Source organism: Leiobunum rupestre, chromosome 4, assembly GCF_980474605.1.
Source record: "Leiobunum rupestre chromosome 4, qqLeiRupe1.1.hap1, whole genome shotgun sequence".
In the NCBI taxonomy this organism is placed as follows: Eukaryota; Metazoa; Arthropoda; class Arachnida; order Opiliones; family Sclerosomatidae; genus Leiobunum; species Leiobunum rupestre.
In genome coordinates, this window is record NC_143387.1 from 27,165,229 (window position 1) to 27,183,708 (window position 18,480).

General features: G+C 32.5%; 1 protein-coding gene across 1 annotated transcript in view; it reads right to left on the reverse strand.

The window, feature by feature from the left end:
* The window catches only part of CARPB (Carbonic anhydrase-related protein B), a 150,993-nt gene that overhangs the window by 47,336 nt on the left and 85,177 nt on the right, over positions 1 to 18,480 (reverse strand). Inside the window, exon 3 of the mRNA XM_090171781.1 lies at positions 18,068 to 18,204. Within this exon, the coding sequence (XP_090027907.1) occupies positions 18,068 to 18,204 (137 nt within the window). The remainder of the gene's footprint in view (positions 1 to 18,067; positions 18,205 to 18,480) is intronic.

The following is an 18,480-nucleotide window of genomic DNA, read 5'->3' on the forward strand; positions in this document are numbered from 1 at the left end:
TATATATATCATTTTTATAAATATATTATTTTTTATATTTTTTATATATATATCATTTTTATAAATTATTATTTTTTATAAATATATTATTTTTTAATAAACTGACAAATTCAACGATTACCAGTACACTATAGAGGTTTTTTTTTATTAAAAACAATTTAAAACCACGTTACATGTCTAATTAGACTTAAAGCGTTTGACAACGGCGGCGTATACCCCATAAGCCGAAACATGTAACGTGGTTTTAAATTGTTTTTAATAAAAAAAACCTCTATAGTGTACTGGTAATCGTTGAGTTTGTCAGTTTATTATTAATTACACTAGTTTTTGGAGTTCGTTATTCTATTATATTATTTTTTATAAATATATTTTTGAAAAAACGTTAATTTTTAGCAATCATCCAAACATTACAATTTAGAAAAGGCTAAGGCCACCTATTACCAACTTGTTATTTTTCATGACCTAACATCTCAGTGACAAATTGACCTATTCCGACCAAACCAATTTCATTTAAGGTTTTCGAGGATGCTCTATAGCTTGTTTGTTGAGAGTTTTCATCTACCATCTAGCGTTAAAGAAATAAAAAAAATGAAACCGTGAAAAAGGTCACGATTGTGCTGAAATTTACAAACAACAACGACCTTCCCCGATAGTGTACATCTTGAAAATTTTACATTTCAAGGTAATATAGTTTTTGAGCAAAATGCCTGTGGTGATCAAATTGATACACACTGTATATAAATTGGTAGATCTATATGAAATTGGAAACGGAGCCGATACATAGAGATGACTCATAAACGATCTATTCATACGTTAAAGGACGAATTGGCAGGCAAATCATTAGAAGTTTAAATATTCGATATCAATAGATTTAAAGAGTTGTTCGTGCTAAGATAATTAAAGGCTCCAGACCAAATAATTGACGATGCGGATTATGCGCGTCAAGCGTTTAGTAGTAACTATATCAACGCAAATTATTAAATATGGCTTCAACTTTGCTTAAAATGTATTGATCAATGATAATTTAAATATATTACTTTGAAATTAATTATTTTGGTTTTTATGTTTGAGTGAAGTGGGACTAAACATATACATTTTCTCTGACAAAGATCATAAGCCAGACTAAATAATTTCTTCTCAAAGAATAGGCGTTTCGAGATATTTCAGAAAATTAATTTTAATTGTAGAAAATTTGTTACTCTGAAAGTTGAGTTGTTTGAAAATAAATATTCCGCTGTGCAAAGTTCGCAATTAAATTTGTCTCCAAAGTGTGATAACAAAATATTACGAGTTTGTTTAGTACCTAGTATTAAAACCTCCTTTTAATCCAAAGATTACGAGGATAAATTATTTCAAAATTTGAAAATCACCAAAGAAACTTTAAGGAAGTACAACAGCCTTTTAAAATCAGATTTATCTCGTTAATAAACCTATTCGCGTACAGACGCGTTTGTCGCCATCTCGAGGGAGTGAATACGGTGCGATAATAAAGTTTAAACTCCGAACTCTTTCTAGGAAGTAAATACGGTAGCCAGGGTCGCGCAAAATGGCCGCGTTTGACCGCGCTGTCCGTAGGCGTCGCTTCACGAAACGGACCAAACGGAAACGGAACCGGAATACGCGGAGTACGTTTTCACTTCCGCCGGAAGTACCGCTATATTTGTACCGGAGAATTAGGAAAGCTCTCGCGTAGAGACCCACGATCCGTTGATACTTGGACTCTCAACGGCGCCCTGACTCTATAAAGCGAGGAGGAACATTTCCAATGTCCCGAGAGAGAATCAACCGAGAAAAGTGTAATTAAAATAGGCTGCTAATTCGGCGGAGGGGGAGGGGGGAATCGCTCCTCACTCAAGCGGCTAATTAATGTTTCGTTCAAGTCATTACATATTGTATAATCTCCGGCGAGCCCTCGCTCTCCCTTACAACCATCTCCCGGCAAGGAATATTCTCAATTGCGCATTCGACCAAACGGACTAAGCCAATCGACTGACTTTACTCCGGAAATTCGCCCTAATTTTACCCCTGTCGCTATATTGTTAAATTAATTTGCGCCTAAATTCGCGTTATTAAATTATTTAATATCGGTATTGTAATACAGGGTATTTCGAATGATTATGCAAACATTTTAAGGAGTTGTAGGGGATGAGTTGAGAAGTATACCTGTTTTTTTTTTCCTTTTTCCTAGCCTCCTAGGATGAGTTAAAAGAGCGCCAGAGAGCTTCAAAGTGTGGCCTTCTAGCCCCTGGAAGTAGGCTGTGACCAGCGCAAAACCCAGCAGCGGGGAAACGCGAACATTAAGGTTTTGAAAACCAGCGTGATAAATCGCTTCGTGTTGGTTCGGGAAGCAACTCGTCCAAGTCAGTTCGCTTAGAATCGCTTTCAAAACGACAAGGCGGGGAAGTAAAATTGCTCGTATTTTCAAAAATTATGGGAATAAAATTCTAAATAATGTCAAACATGATTAAATAATTTTCTTGGGATATATTTTAGTAATAAAATGACAAATGCAACGATTACCAGTACACTATAGAGGTTTTTATTAAAAACAATTTAAAAACACGTTACATGTTTCGGCTTATGGCGTATACGCCGCCGTTGTCAAACGCTTTAAGTCTAATATTTTAGTATTTTCAAAATTCTGGTCATAATTTGAAAGGACCTTAAGCCTTGGGTATAAGCGAACCGGGGTGAAGCGATTTCGCACGTGTGAACCAAGAATTATCGTCGGCGGTAAAAACTGGCCTATAAACCGACCTAAACTGGGTTTTAGGCTCTATTGTGAACGTGGTTTTAGATTTTTGATTTAACTTTTAATTATTAAGAATGGCCGGTAGGCCATTCTTATTTAAGGGGTCAGCGCGATTTCCTATGGCTAATATTAATACAGCCAAGCGCAGGAGAATCAATAGTCTGGTCGCTAAAAATTTTAAGACTTTATTTTAAGCGATTTTCATGCCCAAGATTCAGTATTGTGGATGCCTAGCGGGATTATTCTTACTGTCAACTTCAGCGAGTAACGTATTGGAATCCCGTCATTTAACGAAAGTTAGTCGACTGTAGATAAGAACCTTCGTACTGTAATGAGTTAGTGTACCATTTTTGACATGGAAGGCCAACTGATCAGCTCGTAGCCAGTTTCTCGTAAAAATGCAAAAATCAAATTTTGTCTTCGAGTTAACGTTGTTTTTCGCACTTTACTCAAGAAATAATTTCTTATGGGAACTTTATTTAAATCGCATTATTTATACGTAACTAAGTATTTTTGGGATTTTTTAACAATAGGTACTTTTGTTTTTTTTGTGTGTTTTTTTTTTTGGTTTGTTATTTGTCAAGGATTACAATAATGCAAAAAGTTTTAACCGCAAGTTATTATTTAAAAAGATATGATCAATGTAAAATTGCTACTTGCTAACAATTTTTGCAACGGAAAATACGACATATTTCGAGATTTCTGTACGTGTTGGATAAAGTAGGACTGATGACGAAAAATAAAAAGGCTCAATTGCAAAACAGTACTAACTTTTAAGGGTTGGGAATTTTTCCCGTATTTCAACGCATTTTAGCCTTTTTTTAACCATACTATGTCATATTATATGTCTTCTGCGTGATGTTGACTTATACGTCGAATTTATTCTAAGTATTGGCGCCTGATGGCGCCGCGCACTCGCTTCGCTCGAGCGCTGGGGGCGCGCGGCGCCTCCCCAACCCCATACTAAAAAAAGCTATGGGCCATCTATAACGCAACCTAGAGGACAGTACCAAGCCTGACTCATCAAGTATCGTCAACCCGATATTAATCCAACTAACCTAATAAAATTAATAACCTAACCTATTATCCGCGCCAAAACCCATAAAATGCATTGAAATACGGCGAAAATACCGAAAATAAAAAAGTAAGTTAGTATGTTTTGCATTTCCACATTTTAATTTTCGTCATCAGCCCCACACAACGCATTAAAATCTAGGAATTTAAAGAATCGTCCTAGGGAAAATTCACTGCAAAAGGCCAATGTTTAAAAATTCATATCTTTGTTAATATTCATTTCCACCAAAAAAAATAAAATTAAAATAATCCCCATCTTGCCCTCTATCCAAAAAAATATATAAAAAAATCAGGTGGGGGGGGGCAGCTATTCTACACGTAACCCAAAATTGCTTTCAAGTAACAATTTTAAATTTATCATATCTTTCTAAATAATAAATTGCGGTTAAAACTTTTCGCATTACTGTAAACCTTGACCAATAATAAACAAAACCAAAAAAAGCCGTATTAAAGTAGAAAACACATTTTCGGTTTGCACACGTTTTAAAAATTTAGTAATATCTTGTCGTTAAATCTAATTCGTCCTCAGTCCTACCTCATCCAACACTGACAAAAATCTCGAAATATGTCATATTTTCCGAGGTAAAAATTGATGGCAAGTAACAATTTTAAATTTATCATATCGTTCTAAATAATAAATTGCGGTTAAAACTTTTTGCATAAATTGTAATCCTTGACAAATAATACATCTAATAAAATAAACAAAACCCAAAAAAAACAAAAGTACCTATTGTTAAAAATAGCCGTATTTTTTAAGTAAAAATTATCATTATCGTAATTAATTTACTTGCAGTTGAATAGTAATTAGCATTTAACTGTTAAGCCTTTGCTTCGTAGGGAAAATTAGCCCGTAGAACCCGATCATATCTTGGATTAAAAACGTTCATATATTCTAGGTTAAAAATAACGTATTTAGTAGTACCAGAAATAATTTTGTGGAAAGTGAAATTTAGTTTAAAGTTAATTTTGTTTTATCTCTTCCGTAAGTTTTTTTACCCAGATGATTTTTTACAGAGTTAAAATAAAAATAATCATTGAATTTTGATTTAATTGTATCCATCTAGCATTGTGTAAATAATTTTGGGAATTTTAATTACAGTAATGAAGTATGGTAAATATTTGAATAATTTTTCATAACAATAAACGTTTTGGGCATTCAAACTTAATCCCATAGACATAATAAAGAAATAGACACCTTACGCGGAGTTTGATTTGCCAAAAATATACGGGAGCGATAACTAGCAGACAACCGGTATTTGTTCCGTATTCCTGTGGTACCACGTTTAAGCGACGCCTGTCGATTAGGCGAGAAAATACAAAATCATCACGTGACACGTCACATATGTTCGTGTTTGTAATCTTTTAGGTACTCTGACGTGTTTCGCGAATTTTTTGGCTGTGAGAATTTAAAATAAGGTAAATTTTTATTATAATTTTTAAATAAGTCAATTAATTCTTTCAAAACCCAAATAAAAAGCAGCAGATGATCTTATAATTAAAAACAAAAAATTCTAATTGCGAAATGATATTTTGTCAAAGGCTTAAGTAACTATCCGGTTTGTTGTGGTTATGGCTTGTTATGGGAATATTCTGAGATTCTAAATTGTAAACAAAAGTAAATGGAATTTTGATGAAAAGGATGATTCTACCTTGGATTAATAATGATTCTACTAAAGGTATGTAGCTATTGTCCTTGAAATAAAATTAGCTTTGACAATTTAAGTCTGATGGCTTGACCCTTCATTTCTAGATTTTTGTCCTTCGCTAATTTGTGGAGTCTGAGCTTGCAATATAAATTAATAACTTTCTTAATGATGATGTTCGATTCCAACTTCAGGATCAAACATGTTCGTGGTGATCTGGTAAGATGTCCATGCCAACAATATTTCGTAATACAGCAAGTTCTAGCAAGACTACATTTCTTTTATAGAGAGAGGAATATCTCTTCATAACAACTAAACAAAATTGGCTAAAAACCAAGGAGATCTTACTCAAATTATATTAACATAATTAAACCTACACGAAATGATCCTTGGTCAAAATTTAAAGGTGAGAAGTTAGCATCATTTTTCTATTTCACTTTCAACTGAATGTAATTTCTTTAAATTAAATAAAAAAATTATTTAGACTTTTGTTACTTGTTTTAATTCTATGGAAACCAAACCAGAGTTGGAATGGCTTTTGGTGTGACCCACCTTTTGCCATTTACAATTCTTATATCCCGTTCTAAAAAGTGATCATTACAAATTAAATCATGATTTGAATGTGTCGCGATTTACAGCAATTGTCCATTGAGAAAGTATTGTAGGTTTCGTTATAAAAATATTTTAAATAAGAATGAATATTCATCGAAATAATATGATAATTTAATCCTACTTATGGAATGAAACCTTTTCCGGTATTGTTTTACTTGTTATTGCAATGCGTAAAAACACTAAAATTAACCTTTTTTTACCAAATAAAAACAAGATTTTTAGTAGAAAACACTTTTTCTATAACTTTTTAATAAAAAAAAATCACCAAAACGAATTATGAAACATGTTAGCTAACAAAAAAGTACTACCCGTTTATCAAATTCACCCCTAAAGTTTTTGCGTCTGATTTTAAACCGGATAAATATTCCTAAGCGTTAGGTACTACATGGCCTAGGCCAAGCGCTCACTACTCCTCGTAACGTCTCTGTCCTGGATTCCACAAGCCTTTGCTTCGTAATGGAGACAATGCCTTGTGGAAGGCAGGACGGATACGAAACAGAGAGCCAGTGGGCGCCTAGTCCAAAGCGCCACTTAAGTTTAGTGGCGCTTTATAAGTAGGATTAAACCATCATATTATTTCAATGAATATTCATTCTTATTTAAAATCTTTTTATAACTATAGGTTTCCCTTATCTAAACCTACAATACTTTCTCAATGGACAATTGCTGTAAATCGCGACACATTCAAATCATGATTTAATTTGTAATGATCACTTTTTAGAACGGGATATAAGAATTGTAAATGGCAAAAGGTGGGTCACACCAAAAGCCATTCCAACTCTGGTTTGGTTTCCATAGAATTAAAACAAGTAACAAAAGTCTAAATAATTTTTTTATTTAATTTAAAGAAATTACATCCAGTTGAAAGTGAAATAGAAAAAACCGGTGATGCTAACTTCTCACCTTTAAATTTTGACCAAGGATCATTTCGTGTAGGTTTAATTATGTTATTATAATTTGAGTAAGATCTCCTTGGTTTTTAGCCAATTTTGTATAGTTGTTATGAAGAGATATTCCTCTCTCTATAAAAGAAATGTAGTCTTGTTAGAACTTGCTGTATTACGAAATATTGTTGGCATGGACATCTTACCAGATCATCACGAACATGTTTGATCCTGAAGTTGGAATCGAACATCATCATTAAGAAAGTTATTAATTTATATTGCAAGCTCAGACTCCACAAATTAGCGAAGGACAAAAATCTAGAAATGAAGGGTCAAGCCATCAGACTTAAATTGTCAAAGCTAATTTTTTTTCAAGGACAATAGCTACATACCTTTAGTAGAATCATTATTAATCCAAGGTAGAATCATCCTTTTAATCAAAATTCCATTTACTTTTGTTTACAATTTAGAATCTCAGAATATTCCCATAACAAGCCATAACCACAAGTTCCACAACAAACCGGATAGTTACTTAAGCCTTTGACAAAATATCATTTCGCAAACAGAATTTTTTGTTTTTAATTATAAGATCATCTGCTGCTTTTTATTTGAAAGAATTAATTGACTTATTTAAAAATTATAATAAAAATTTACCTTATTTTAAATTCTCACAGCCAAAATATTCGCGAATCACGTCAGAGTACCTAAAAGATTACAAACACGAACATGTGTGACGTGTCACGTGATGATTTTGTATTTTCTAGCCTAATCGACAGGCGTCGTTTAAACGTGGTACCACAGGAATACGGAACAAATACCGGCTGTCTGCTATTTATCGCTCCCGTATTTACCCCCCCGTAGAATCTTGGGTCTATTTCTTTATTATGTCTATGCTTAATCCTCTATGTAAAGGCGTCTTAATTATTCAAAAGCTTAAAGAGTGAGTAGACTGAAATTATTCTTATTTGAGGATCAGTAGTGTACAAGCCATACCGTTGTAAGGTAGTACAGCCAGAACAGGACTGGAGACCCACCATTCAAGTACTGTTGATAAATGTGCTTACTTATACTAAGCGCGTTAGAATTTTTTTAGGTTTTTAATATAACATATATTCATATTAATTGCCTTTGTGGCTATTTTCATTTACAATGTCTGTGTACTGTATCCCATTCTATTTATATTGCCTTGTGGCTACAAGTTACACTTTGCCTTCGTGAATATAACTAACACTTTGCCTCGGCAGAGTTGGAAAACTCTTGATACATGATTGATATAAAAGTAAACGATTAAAAGCTCTTCACAAATAATGCTATGCTACCCATAATCACTATGTTATCAAAGGTCTGTTTTTGATTGATAGTTTTACCAAAATTAGCATATTTCACTTGCTTACTAGAACCAGTTATACACCTATTATCTTGTTATCTAAATCTTAATGGGAAATTTAAACTCAATTGGACATGACATAACCAATTATCATCTTTATTTCAAAATGTTAAGTAAAATATTTAAAATAATAATCAATATCTTAAATTACATTCAATAATATTAATATGTCTGTTCAAAATATATTAAAAAAACCCATTTATTTTCTAACTTATGGATTTTATTTTCAATTATAAATTTTAGGCAAAATATCAAATATGCCTTGTGAGGCAGCGCAAAGGGACAGCTATTAAATAAAAAATGCTTTTAACAAAGCAGTGGGAAGGTTGATTTAAGGGGTAGTTGGGATCTATGAAGGCACAGATATTGGAAATGTTTTAGAATTACAGAGTTATTTTTTGGAATTATTTTAAAAAGCAAAATATATTTCTAAAATAAGTTCCATCAATTTTTCCTCTACTTTTATATATTTTAAAACCCTTTCCTTAAATTTGAGCCTTGAAACTGTAACAGTAAACTGAGAAAATTTTAAATTGTAAAGGATTATTTGTAAAATTACAGCATTTAAATTGCTGAAACTCACTACAGAAACTAAACTATTAAAAGAGACATCAATAAAAGAGATTTACAATCAATTTAATCAAGAAAGTTATTAAAATTAACACGCCGTACATTGTAAACCCAAAGTTACGACTGAATGACTTATTTCAATTCGACTAAGTCTTTCTTGAAAGTCCCTTTAACAATTCAAACAGGCTACTGTAGTGTAACTGCACACATTTCATCAGGCCTTTCTAGAAAGAAATGTGGTCAATTGGTCATATTATTGTAACTCTAATGTCACTCTTTTTTACTACCAGCGGGTACTTGACTTGTGAGGATCTTCAGTTTTTCATGATGCATGCCAAATTTAAATACTGAAGTATTCTTCTTTAAACCAGAAGTTTAAAATAATAAGTGCAGACTTGAATAGATAGAATTTAGTACATGTCTGTTTTATAAATTCATTAAATTCATTAAGAGAATTAGCTTACATAGAAAGTTGCAAACTCCTTTCACTGTTTAATTTCATATGTATTTATACAAAATTTTAATTTAACATATAAAACAGCATATTAATCATTAATTAAGGTTATAATATTTTACGAGTAGTAGTTTGAAAAAATTGAAACACAAAACTGCAGAACAGTGATGGTAAGTCGCCAAATTGAAATTTCCCTCACAGAGACTTAAAATTTCCCTTTTTGACAAAAAATTTACTGAGTTTGTTTATTAGCCTTTAGAAAGTGATATTTAATACATAGCGCCTTCTAGGTAACCAATATTGCGCCCGCAGCAGAAGCCATAATCAGAGTTAGATGACTAGAAACTAGAAATTATTAGATTAATTATAATTGGTTAAGCGAACATGGTTATCCAACGCTAGGCTTAACTTACCACAATGAAAGAAAAATTGCGCCCCAGCACTGGGAAGCGAGAATAATTCCCGCCACGTGACCACAGTCACCATTTCGAGGTGCAGACGAGGTGCAGACGAGTTGCAGGGGTGCCAGGTTAATAGAAAACATTAAGCTTTCTTGCTAAGATTACTCTCTTTTAATATTTTCATAAAATTAAATCAATCATTTTAAATATTGTGATTATTTAGATTAGTAGCTTCACTTTAAAATCACCTTACGTCGAATTTCCCTAGATTTCGCAAATTTTTAGTCTGATTTCCCTTTTCCCTTTTTGGATTTTTAGGGTTAAAAATTTCCCTAGATCTGGGAAATTTCCCTCGACTTATCATCACTGCTGCAGAATCCAGTTACGACAGCATAGCAGACGTCTATACCGGGCTTCCACATTTGATATCTAAATTTTCCTCTTGCGATAATTTCATTAAATGAAAAATCCCGTTTTTTGCGTTTTTGACCTAGAAATTTCCATTTCGTATCCCTCGCTCTTAATACTAATTTATATAGATATTCAGATTAATTCTGAAAATGAATCCAAATTGAAGGTTTTATTTATTACAAAATTACTTGCATATGAATAATTTTGCATAAACATATCCTCAAAAGTTGCTTTAGATGTTTAGATCGTGACTTTCATTACTTTTATAATGACCCTTTATTAAATATCCATCGTTTTTCCCGTTTTCCCTCTTAAATTGCATTATTCCCCCTTTTAGCGTTTTTAAAGGTTGAAAAATTCCCCGCATATGGAAGCACTACGTCTATAGAATTGAAAATCAATGCCCGAAATCCTTGGTAGTATGTCTTTTTCCTTCGAATTTTTTTATCTCACAGCCCTATTTTATATCCATGGCGGATGATTTTAAAATTAATTTTAAATATTTCAATTAGAATATACATAATTCTGAACTAAACACGTGTACTCCTTTACAATTTAAAATTTTATCAGTTTACTGTTACAGTTTCAAGGCTCAAATTTAAGGAAAGGGTTTTAAAATATATAAAAGTAGAGGAAAAATTGATGGAAATTATTTTAGAAATATATTTTGCTTTTTAAAATAATTCCAAAAAATAACTCTTTAATTCTAAAACATTTCCAATATCTGTGCCTTCATAGATCCCAACTACCCCTTAAATCAACCTTCCCACTGCTTTGATAAAAGCATTTTTTATTTAATAAGACTATTTGCGCGAGCTTTGATGATTTTCCTTACACTTTAAAAAATATTCGGTCGCTTTTAACCCAAAAAAAGGTTATTTGATAACTTCCCAAATGTTTGTTGTATTTTAACCTATTTTAAGTTAAATTATGACAACCAATTATATGGTTAAGCTTTAATCAAATGAAATGGGTTGAATTTGAACTTAAGTTATAGTTGTTTTTAACTCACGTTAAGGTTGTTTTAAACTCACGTTAAGGTTGTTTTAAACTCACGTTAAGGTTGTTTTAAACTCACGTTAAGGTTGTTTGAAACTCAAGTTAAGGGTGTTTTAAACTAACGTTAAGGTTGTTTTAAACTAACGTTAAAGTTATTTTAAACTCAAGTTAAGGTTGTTTTGAACTAACGTTAAGGTTGTTTTAAACTAACGTAAAGGTTGTTTTAAACTAACGTTAAGGTTGTTTTAAACTCACGTTAAAGTTATTTTTAACTCACGTTAAAGTTATTTTTAACTCACGTTAAAGTTATTTTTAACTCACGTTAAGGTTGTTTTAAACTCACGTTACGGTTGTTTTTAACTCACGTTACGGTTGTTTTTAACTCAAGTTACGGTTGTTTTTAACTCAAGTTACGGTTGTTTTTAACTCAAGTTACGGTTGTTTTTAACTCAAGTTACGGTTGTTTTTAACTCAAGTTACGGTTGTTTTTAACTCAAGTTACGGTTGTTTTTAACTCACGTTACGGTTGTTTTTAACTCAAGTTACGGTTGTTTTTAACTCAAGTTACGGTTGTTTTTAACTCAAGTTACGGTTGTTTTTAACTCACGTTACGGTTGTTTTTAACTCAAGTTACGGTTGTTTTTAACTCAAGTTACGGTTGTTTTTAACTCAAGTTACGGTTGTTTTTAACTCAAGTTACGGTTGTTTTTAACTCAAGTTACGGTTGTTTTTAACTCAAGTTACGGTTGTTTTTAACTCAAGTTACGGTTGTTTTTAACTCAAGTTACGGTTGTTTTTAACTCACGTTACGGTTGTTTTTAACTCAAGTTACGGTTGTTTTTAACTCAAGTTACGGTTGTTTTTAACTCAAGTTACGGTTGTTTTTAACTCAAGTTACGGTTGTTTTTAACTCAAGTAATGGTTGCTTTTAACTCAAGTAATGGTTGTTTTTAACTCAAGTAATGGTTGTTTTTAACTCTGGTTTGAGTTAAAATCAACGCTATTTGGTGTTATTTTACACTAAAGTATCGTAAAGGTTAGCGGCTTATATTGTGTAGGTGGCAAGCTTTTCTTGCCACGCAAGCCAACAGGTTCCTACATTCACTATATAACCATTAACCTTTACAGATTTTTATGGGAAGAAGAAACCAAAGAACCGCGGGGAAAACTTATCTTAACCACAGTGGAGATAGCTTAAATTACAAAATCAACGAAGTTAGAATAAGCGCCAAAACTATTAAAAGACACTAAACCACTACGTAGATGGAATGTTTCAAAGGTAAGATTAAACAAGATGCCACGGACATTTGAGTACACACAATCCCCTCGATGTATTAAATATGTTTTGAAAATTAAATTTAAATTGGAACCAATTTTCAGTCATCTTTTACATTAACTTAATAAGCGTACTATAGTAAACCAAGACAAATTTTGGCGAAAATGAGCTTTCTCAACCACCCTGTACATTAAAACATTTCAATCACCCTATCTTTAAACATAATTAATCCAATAGCATTAGTAATTTTAACTCAAATGAAAAATCCATAATCTATTGATTATGAACAATATTCCAATTAACTGAATATTATTAAATTAATAAGCGCACTCAAAACCCATGACCACGCTTTATTAACCACACTGTCCATCAATTATGAAACTTATTTCAATCACTTTGTAAATTAAATTAATAAGCGCACTATAACAACCTAACACCCTCTATATTAAAAATATTATCCCAATCACCCGGCCGTGTAACATAACTAACCCACTAAGCTGAATAACTTTAACTTAGTGAAAACCCCATAACCACGCTTTATAAGAAACGCGCGGTGCCCGAAAAAGATCGCTGAAAGTATCCAAAGACCTGTAGAAGACTATGGACACAGTTCGTAGAGGTTTCAAAGGTCGAAGATCAAATATTTGCAGACAAATGGCGCTTTTATCTTATCTTGAATTGGTACGAAATTCAAATATGATAATAGTGCGTAAGCGGGTTGTGGGGTCCCGCGAATTGACGAGAAATCTCACTTCAAATTACATTTTCTTAATGTAACCGAAAGCGTAGTTCAGAAATGATCAGTACTAACTTAAAATATAATTTTCAACCAAGTCGCTCTTAATTTTAAAAAAATATGTAAATATAAAGTCTAAAATCGCCAAAATTAATAAATGACTTATTGAGGATCTGATATTTTCTGTCGATTGACATACCATTGACCCTTCTAGGCCTAATTCTTGAAGATTCGAGCAAGATTCGGCGGCGGCTCAGTACGTAATCTTACAATTATAAAAAATTTGTTAGTAGACACAAATCCCTTAAAAGGATTGTGTAAAAACTAGACTCCGGCCAACAAACGAAGAAAAGTTGAAATTCTGCACAAATTGACGAGACCAACGTCGAATTTCAGCTCTTTGTTTTGTTACCACGTTTTTATCTACCTTCTCTTCTACTAAATAAACTAAAAAGTCAGCGGGTTTTACGACTAAGCAAAAAAGGTTCGACCACAAAATAAAGTTCAAAATGAAATTGTAGGGTCTGTTTTGCTTTAATGAATAAAATATAACTATATTAAAAGAAAATGATTGATTGGGAATAATATTTATAGCTTATTATTTTAAACAACGTTAAATTTTTTTGTGAAATTGATAGAGATTCTATCCAGTTCGATTTCTGTTGTGTCGCTTTCATTATTTTAAATTATTGAGGAAATAGTTCAATTTGAAATATATTTTCGAAAAAATTGCCACTAGATTGATAATTATTTATAAATATTTTATAATAATTGAGTAATAGTTTTAGAAATTAGTCAAATTTTAAGAATTATTGTTAGATGCCCCACTTATCAAATCCAGAAACATTTTTTATTATCAACCCCATTTTTTGAAGTTTAGTTTAGCAGCAGAGATAAGTCTGATAAAGACAAAAACTAAACTGACAAATCGAAGAGATAAAATTTGAAGAAAGCGAATTTTTCATCATTATTTTTTCGAACCGAGGTACTACGACTACGTTCTTTTAGTATGGAAAATAAAGTGACATTTACTTTTATAAAATCAAACTAGATGCTTTGAATTCGTCTGCTTGACTCAGTATAACTGTCACATTTTTTTAAGAATCAAACATTTCACTTATGCACAAGCCAAGTATTTATTTGTAGTTAGAAAGAATATTTTCATCGTCGCGGATTTCTACACACAGGAAACTTTTGGGAACCAGCGTATTTCGGGGAAACCAGTCAATTTCGGTTTTTAAAATTTCCACACTGAAAACTTAAAATTACCTTAGAAAATATATATATCAAATATTAAGGGGGCATTAATAAATTTTAATTATTTAATTGTTACCATAGGCATTCTTCTGAAGGTATAAATAAATATATTCTTGGGCTGTGCTTATAGCAAAAGTTAGAATAATTGTGGTGTGGGTTCCCTTACGAAAATGGAGGATCAGAATTTGATCCAAATTTGATTTAATTTATTGGATCCAAATGTGATCAAAAATTGGACAGATCAAACGGGGATCCAATTACAGTTGGATCCAATTTTGTTTTTACTTTAAGACCTCTCGATAAAATTTAGTATCCAATTTATATCAAATTGGATCAAGTAAGGATAGATTTTATGAAATTTGAATGCCAATTGGATCCAATATATATCACAATTTGATCCAATTTCCTAAGTTGGGATCCAATATATATCATAATTTTATACATATTGGGATCCAATGAAATTGGATCAAAGTGGGATCCCACGAGATTGGACCAAATTGGGATCCAATGAGATTGGATCAAATTAGGATCCAATGAGATTGGATCAAATTGGGATCCAATGAGACTGAATCAAATTGGGATCCAATGAGATTGGATCAAATTGGGATCCAATGAGATTGGATCAAATTGGGATCCAATGAGATTGGATCAAATTGTGATCCAATGCGATTTGGAACCCGACTGGATCCAATGAGATTTGGATGAGCTCTTAATTCAATGAGAATTGGATCCAGCAATACTTAGAAAAAGGGGTAATTATGGTGGCATGGATTATATTTAAATAACCTTGTCAGCAGATACTACACTTTCCACTTAGCCGTGAGAGTAACTCCCAATGAAACAAGTGTGACCATTAACCATTGCCAAATGGACGAGAACAACGTCAAACTTAGCGGATAAATTCTTTACATACATAACAAATCATGCCAAGAAACGATAAGGTACTATAACGAAAAACTAATTTTTAGACCAAAAACCTAGGAAACCTACGATATCTGCCGAAAGTCGTCTACTTTGGCCTAATATAAAGAAACTAATCAAAAAACGGCACATGCATCACGTGCTCCAAGTACTCAAAACGCGGTAAACGAAAATAATTGAGGTAAATATAACATAAAAATTAACAACTTTAAACAACGAATTATATCCCCACCCAAATCCCTTGTTTTTACTCCTGGTTCCGCTTAGATGGTAGATTAAATAAAACCAACAAATGTAATTGGCCAGAACCGAGTGACGTCACTGCAACTTTGAGAAGGCTAACTATTAGAGAATCGACTAGAGTGTAGAAGGCAGGGAACAGACTTAAAATAAGACGACGCGTAAACCAAAACCACCCAAACGAGGCTACCTTTTATAGCAATTTGTACTAACCTTGGGTGTTACTGACTAATCCGCCAGTTTCAAATAGGCGCGTGGTCCATTGCAAAAATCGTTCTAGTTAAATTCTAATTTCTATGCTGTAGAGTTTTATCAAAATTTTGCCAGTTGTTCGATAAATTTAACCATTGAAATAAAAATATATTTACTGAGATCGATATTGTTCTGGCGGTCTCGCCAGACATAAAAAGTAGTCAACTAATCTCCTATCGCCTTCTATAATTATGTTTATACCATTGAGTTAGCAATATTGCCAATATTCTTGAACACTCAATTGATATCCGCTATGGTGTCTCGGTTGGGACCACTTTCTAAGAAACACTTACGGCGGCTGTCATTTATCATTATACGGTGCCTTCATCTATTTTAGAAATAATATATTTAAGCCACCGTCTTAAGTTATTCTCAGTGTTTCTAACCGCTGGCGGTAGATGATGACACCGTACAAGATTCCATACACGATTCCAAGAAAGTATCCCGGCGAAATATCAATTGGATCCAAATATGATACAATTTCATTTGATCAAATTAATTTGGATGAAACTTGGATCCAATTCTTAGTTAAAAGATTTTTTCGATCCAAATTTGATACAATTTTATTTGATCAAATTAATTTGGATCCAAATTTGAATCCAATGCTATGGGATCAAACCAATTTGGATCAAACTTGGATCCAGTTCTTAGTTAAAAGATTTTTTTGGATCCAAATTTTATAAAGATTATTTGATCAAGAAATAGTTGATAATTATTTGATCCCTTCAGGATATAGCTTGATACAAATTAGATCCAATGTCCAAAATTGGATCAAGTCATTTTCGTAAGGGTTATTTGATCAAACCTATTTGGATAAAACTTGGATCCAATTCTTAGTTAAAAGATTTTTTTGAATCAAAATTTGATACAATTTTATTTGATCAAATTAATTTAGATCCTACTTGGATCCAATTCTTAGTTAAAAGATTTTTTGGATCCAAATTTGATACAATTTTATTTGATCAAATTAATTTAGATCCTACTTGAATCCAATTCTTAGTTAAAAGATTTTTTGGATCCAAATTTGATACAATCTTATTTGATAAAATTAATTTTTATCCTACTTGGATCCAATGTTTAGTTAAGATTTGTTTGAATCTAAAATTGATACATTTTTTTTGAACAAATTAATTTGGATCCAAATTTTATCTAATGCTATTTGATCAAAACAATTTAGATCAAACTTGGATTCAGCTCCTAGCTAAAAGATTTTTTGATCCAAATTTTATGCAGTTTTATTTGATAAAATTAATTTCGATCAAACTTGGATTCAATTATTATTTAAAAGATTTTTTTGATCTAAATTTGATACAATTTTATTTGATCAAATTAATTTGGATCCAAATTTGGATTCAATGCTATTGGAACCAACCAATTTGATCAAACTTAGATCCAGTTCTTAGTTAAAAGATTTTTTGGATCCAAATTTGATAAAGATTATTTGATCAAGAAATAGTTGATCCTTATTTGATCCCTTCAGGATATAGCTTGATACAAATTGGATCCAATGTCCAAAATTGGATCAAGTCATTTTCGTAAGGGTTAGAATAGCCGAAGTAGTTAACAAATGTCGCAGCGTCGTACCATCAAATTTCTTTCGATTTGCAGCCATCGTGTGAACGTAGCTTATTTGATGTCATGAAAGAGCACCCACAGCGTATTCCCGCGAAAAATGATAAACAACATTGTTCATTTTTTGTCCATTTTCAAGTCTATCTAAACTCGAGTAATTTTAAAATCCTGGGTCAGTATAAGCTAACCACGTTTTTATTAAGAGGAGCGTTGTATATTTACGTATAAAACAGAAAGTGGCCTCCGATCAAAACTTTCAAAGAGGGGAAGGTGTGGGGGGATTGCGAGAAGAACAAATGATAGGCGATATCCATCATATCAGTTTAGGGTACCCCTCCCCTACCGAAACTATGAGCGGAAAAATGACTGAGCCGTAGTCCCTAAAAATCTACCCCCCCCCCCCCTCCTATAAAGCCTGGCACTTTTTTTACTGGATGGCACTTCATGAAAATGGATGGATAGCCGAAGAAATTTATCATGAGCGCCAAAGAGCCGATGTTTGGATGAGAAATTGTTCCCTCTTTTTTTCTCTCATAGAGGGCGCAAATGTTGATAAAAATATAAAGATGTAGTTTAAGGCTTACCACGGGCTATTTTTGTTAGATATAGTGACGTATAGAACTTACCCTGAGTTTGTCGATATGAAGTGGCCTTAAATTGGGGTCAAACAGCAGGGTCGAAGGCTCAATATTTACGGGCGATTGCCGGCGTCCTTTGGTGCACATTTTCCATTCCGGATTGAGAAGACCCCAGAAATCCGGACCTGCGATTCAAAAAAAGGAACAATGTTTAGAACAATTTACAGGGATAAATCTGGATATCTTATATTTTGGATAAAATAATGAACAAAAAAATTTCTCCAGGTTTAACAGAAGCTAAGGGGGATTTGTGGTAGTTAGGTTAAAAACACGTTGTAGCACGTGTTAGCAGATGAATTTTCGGTTTAGTTCATACACCCTTTAAACACCACGTATCTCACACTCTGCTTAGGTATTTCAAAAAGCTATTATGCAAGTTAGTCGAAACTAGTACAAATGTA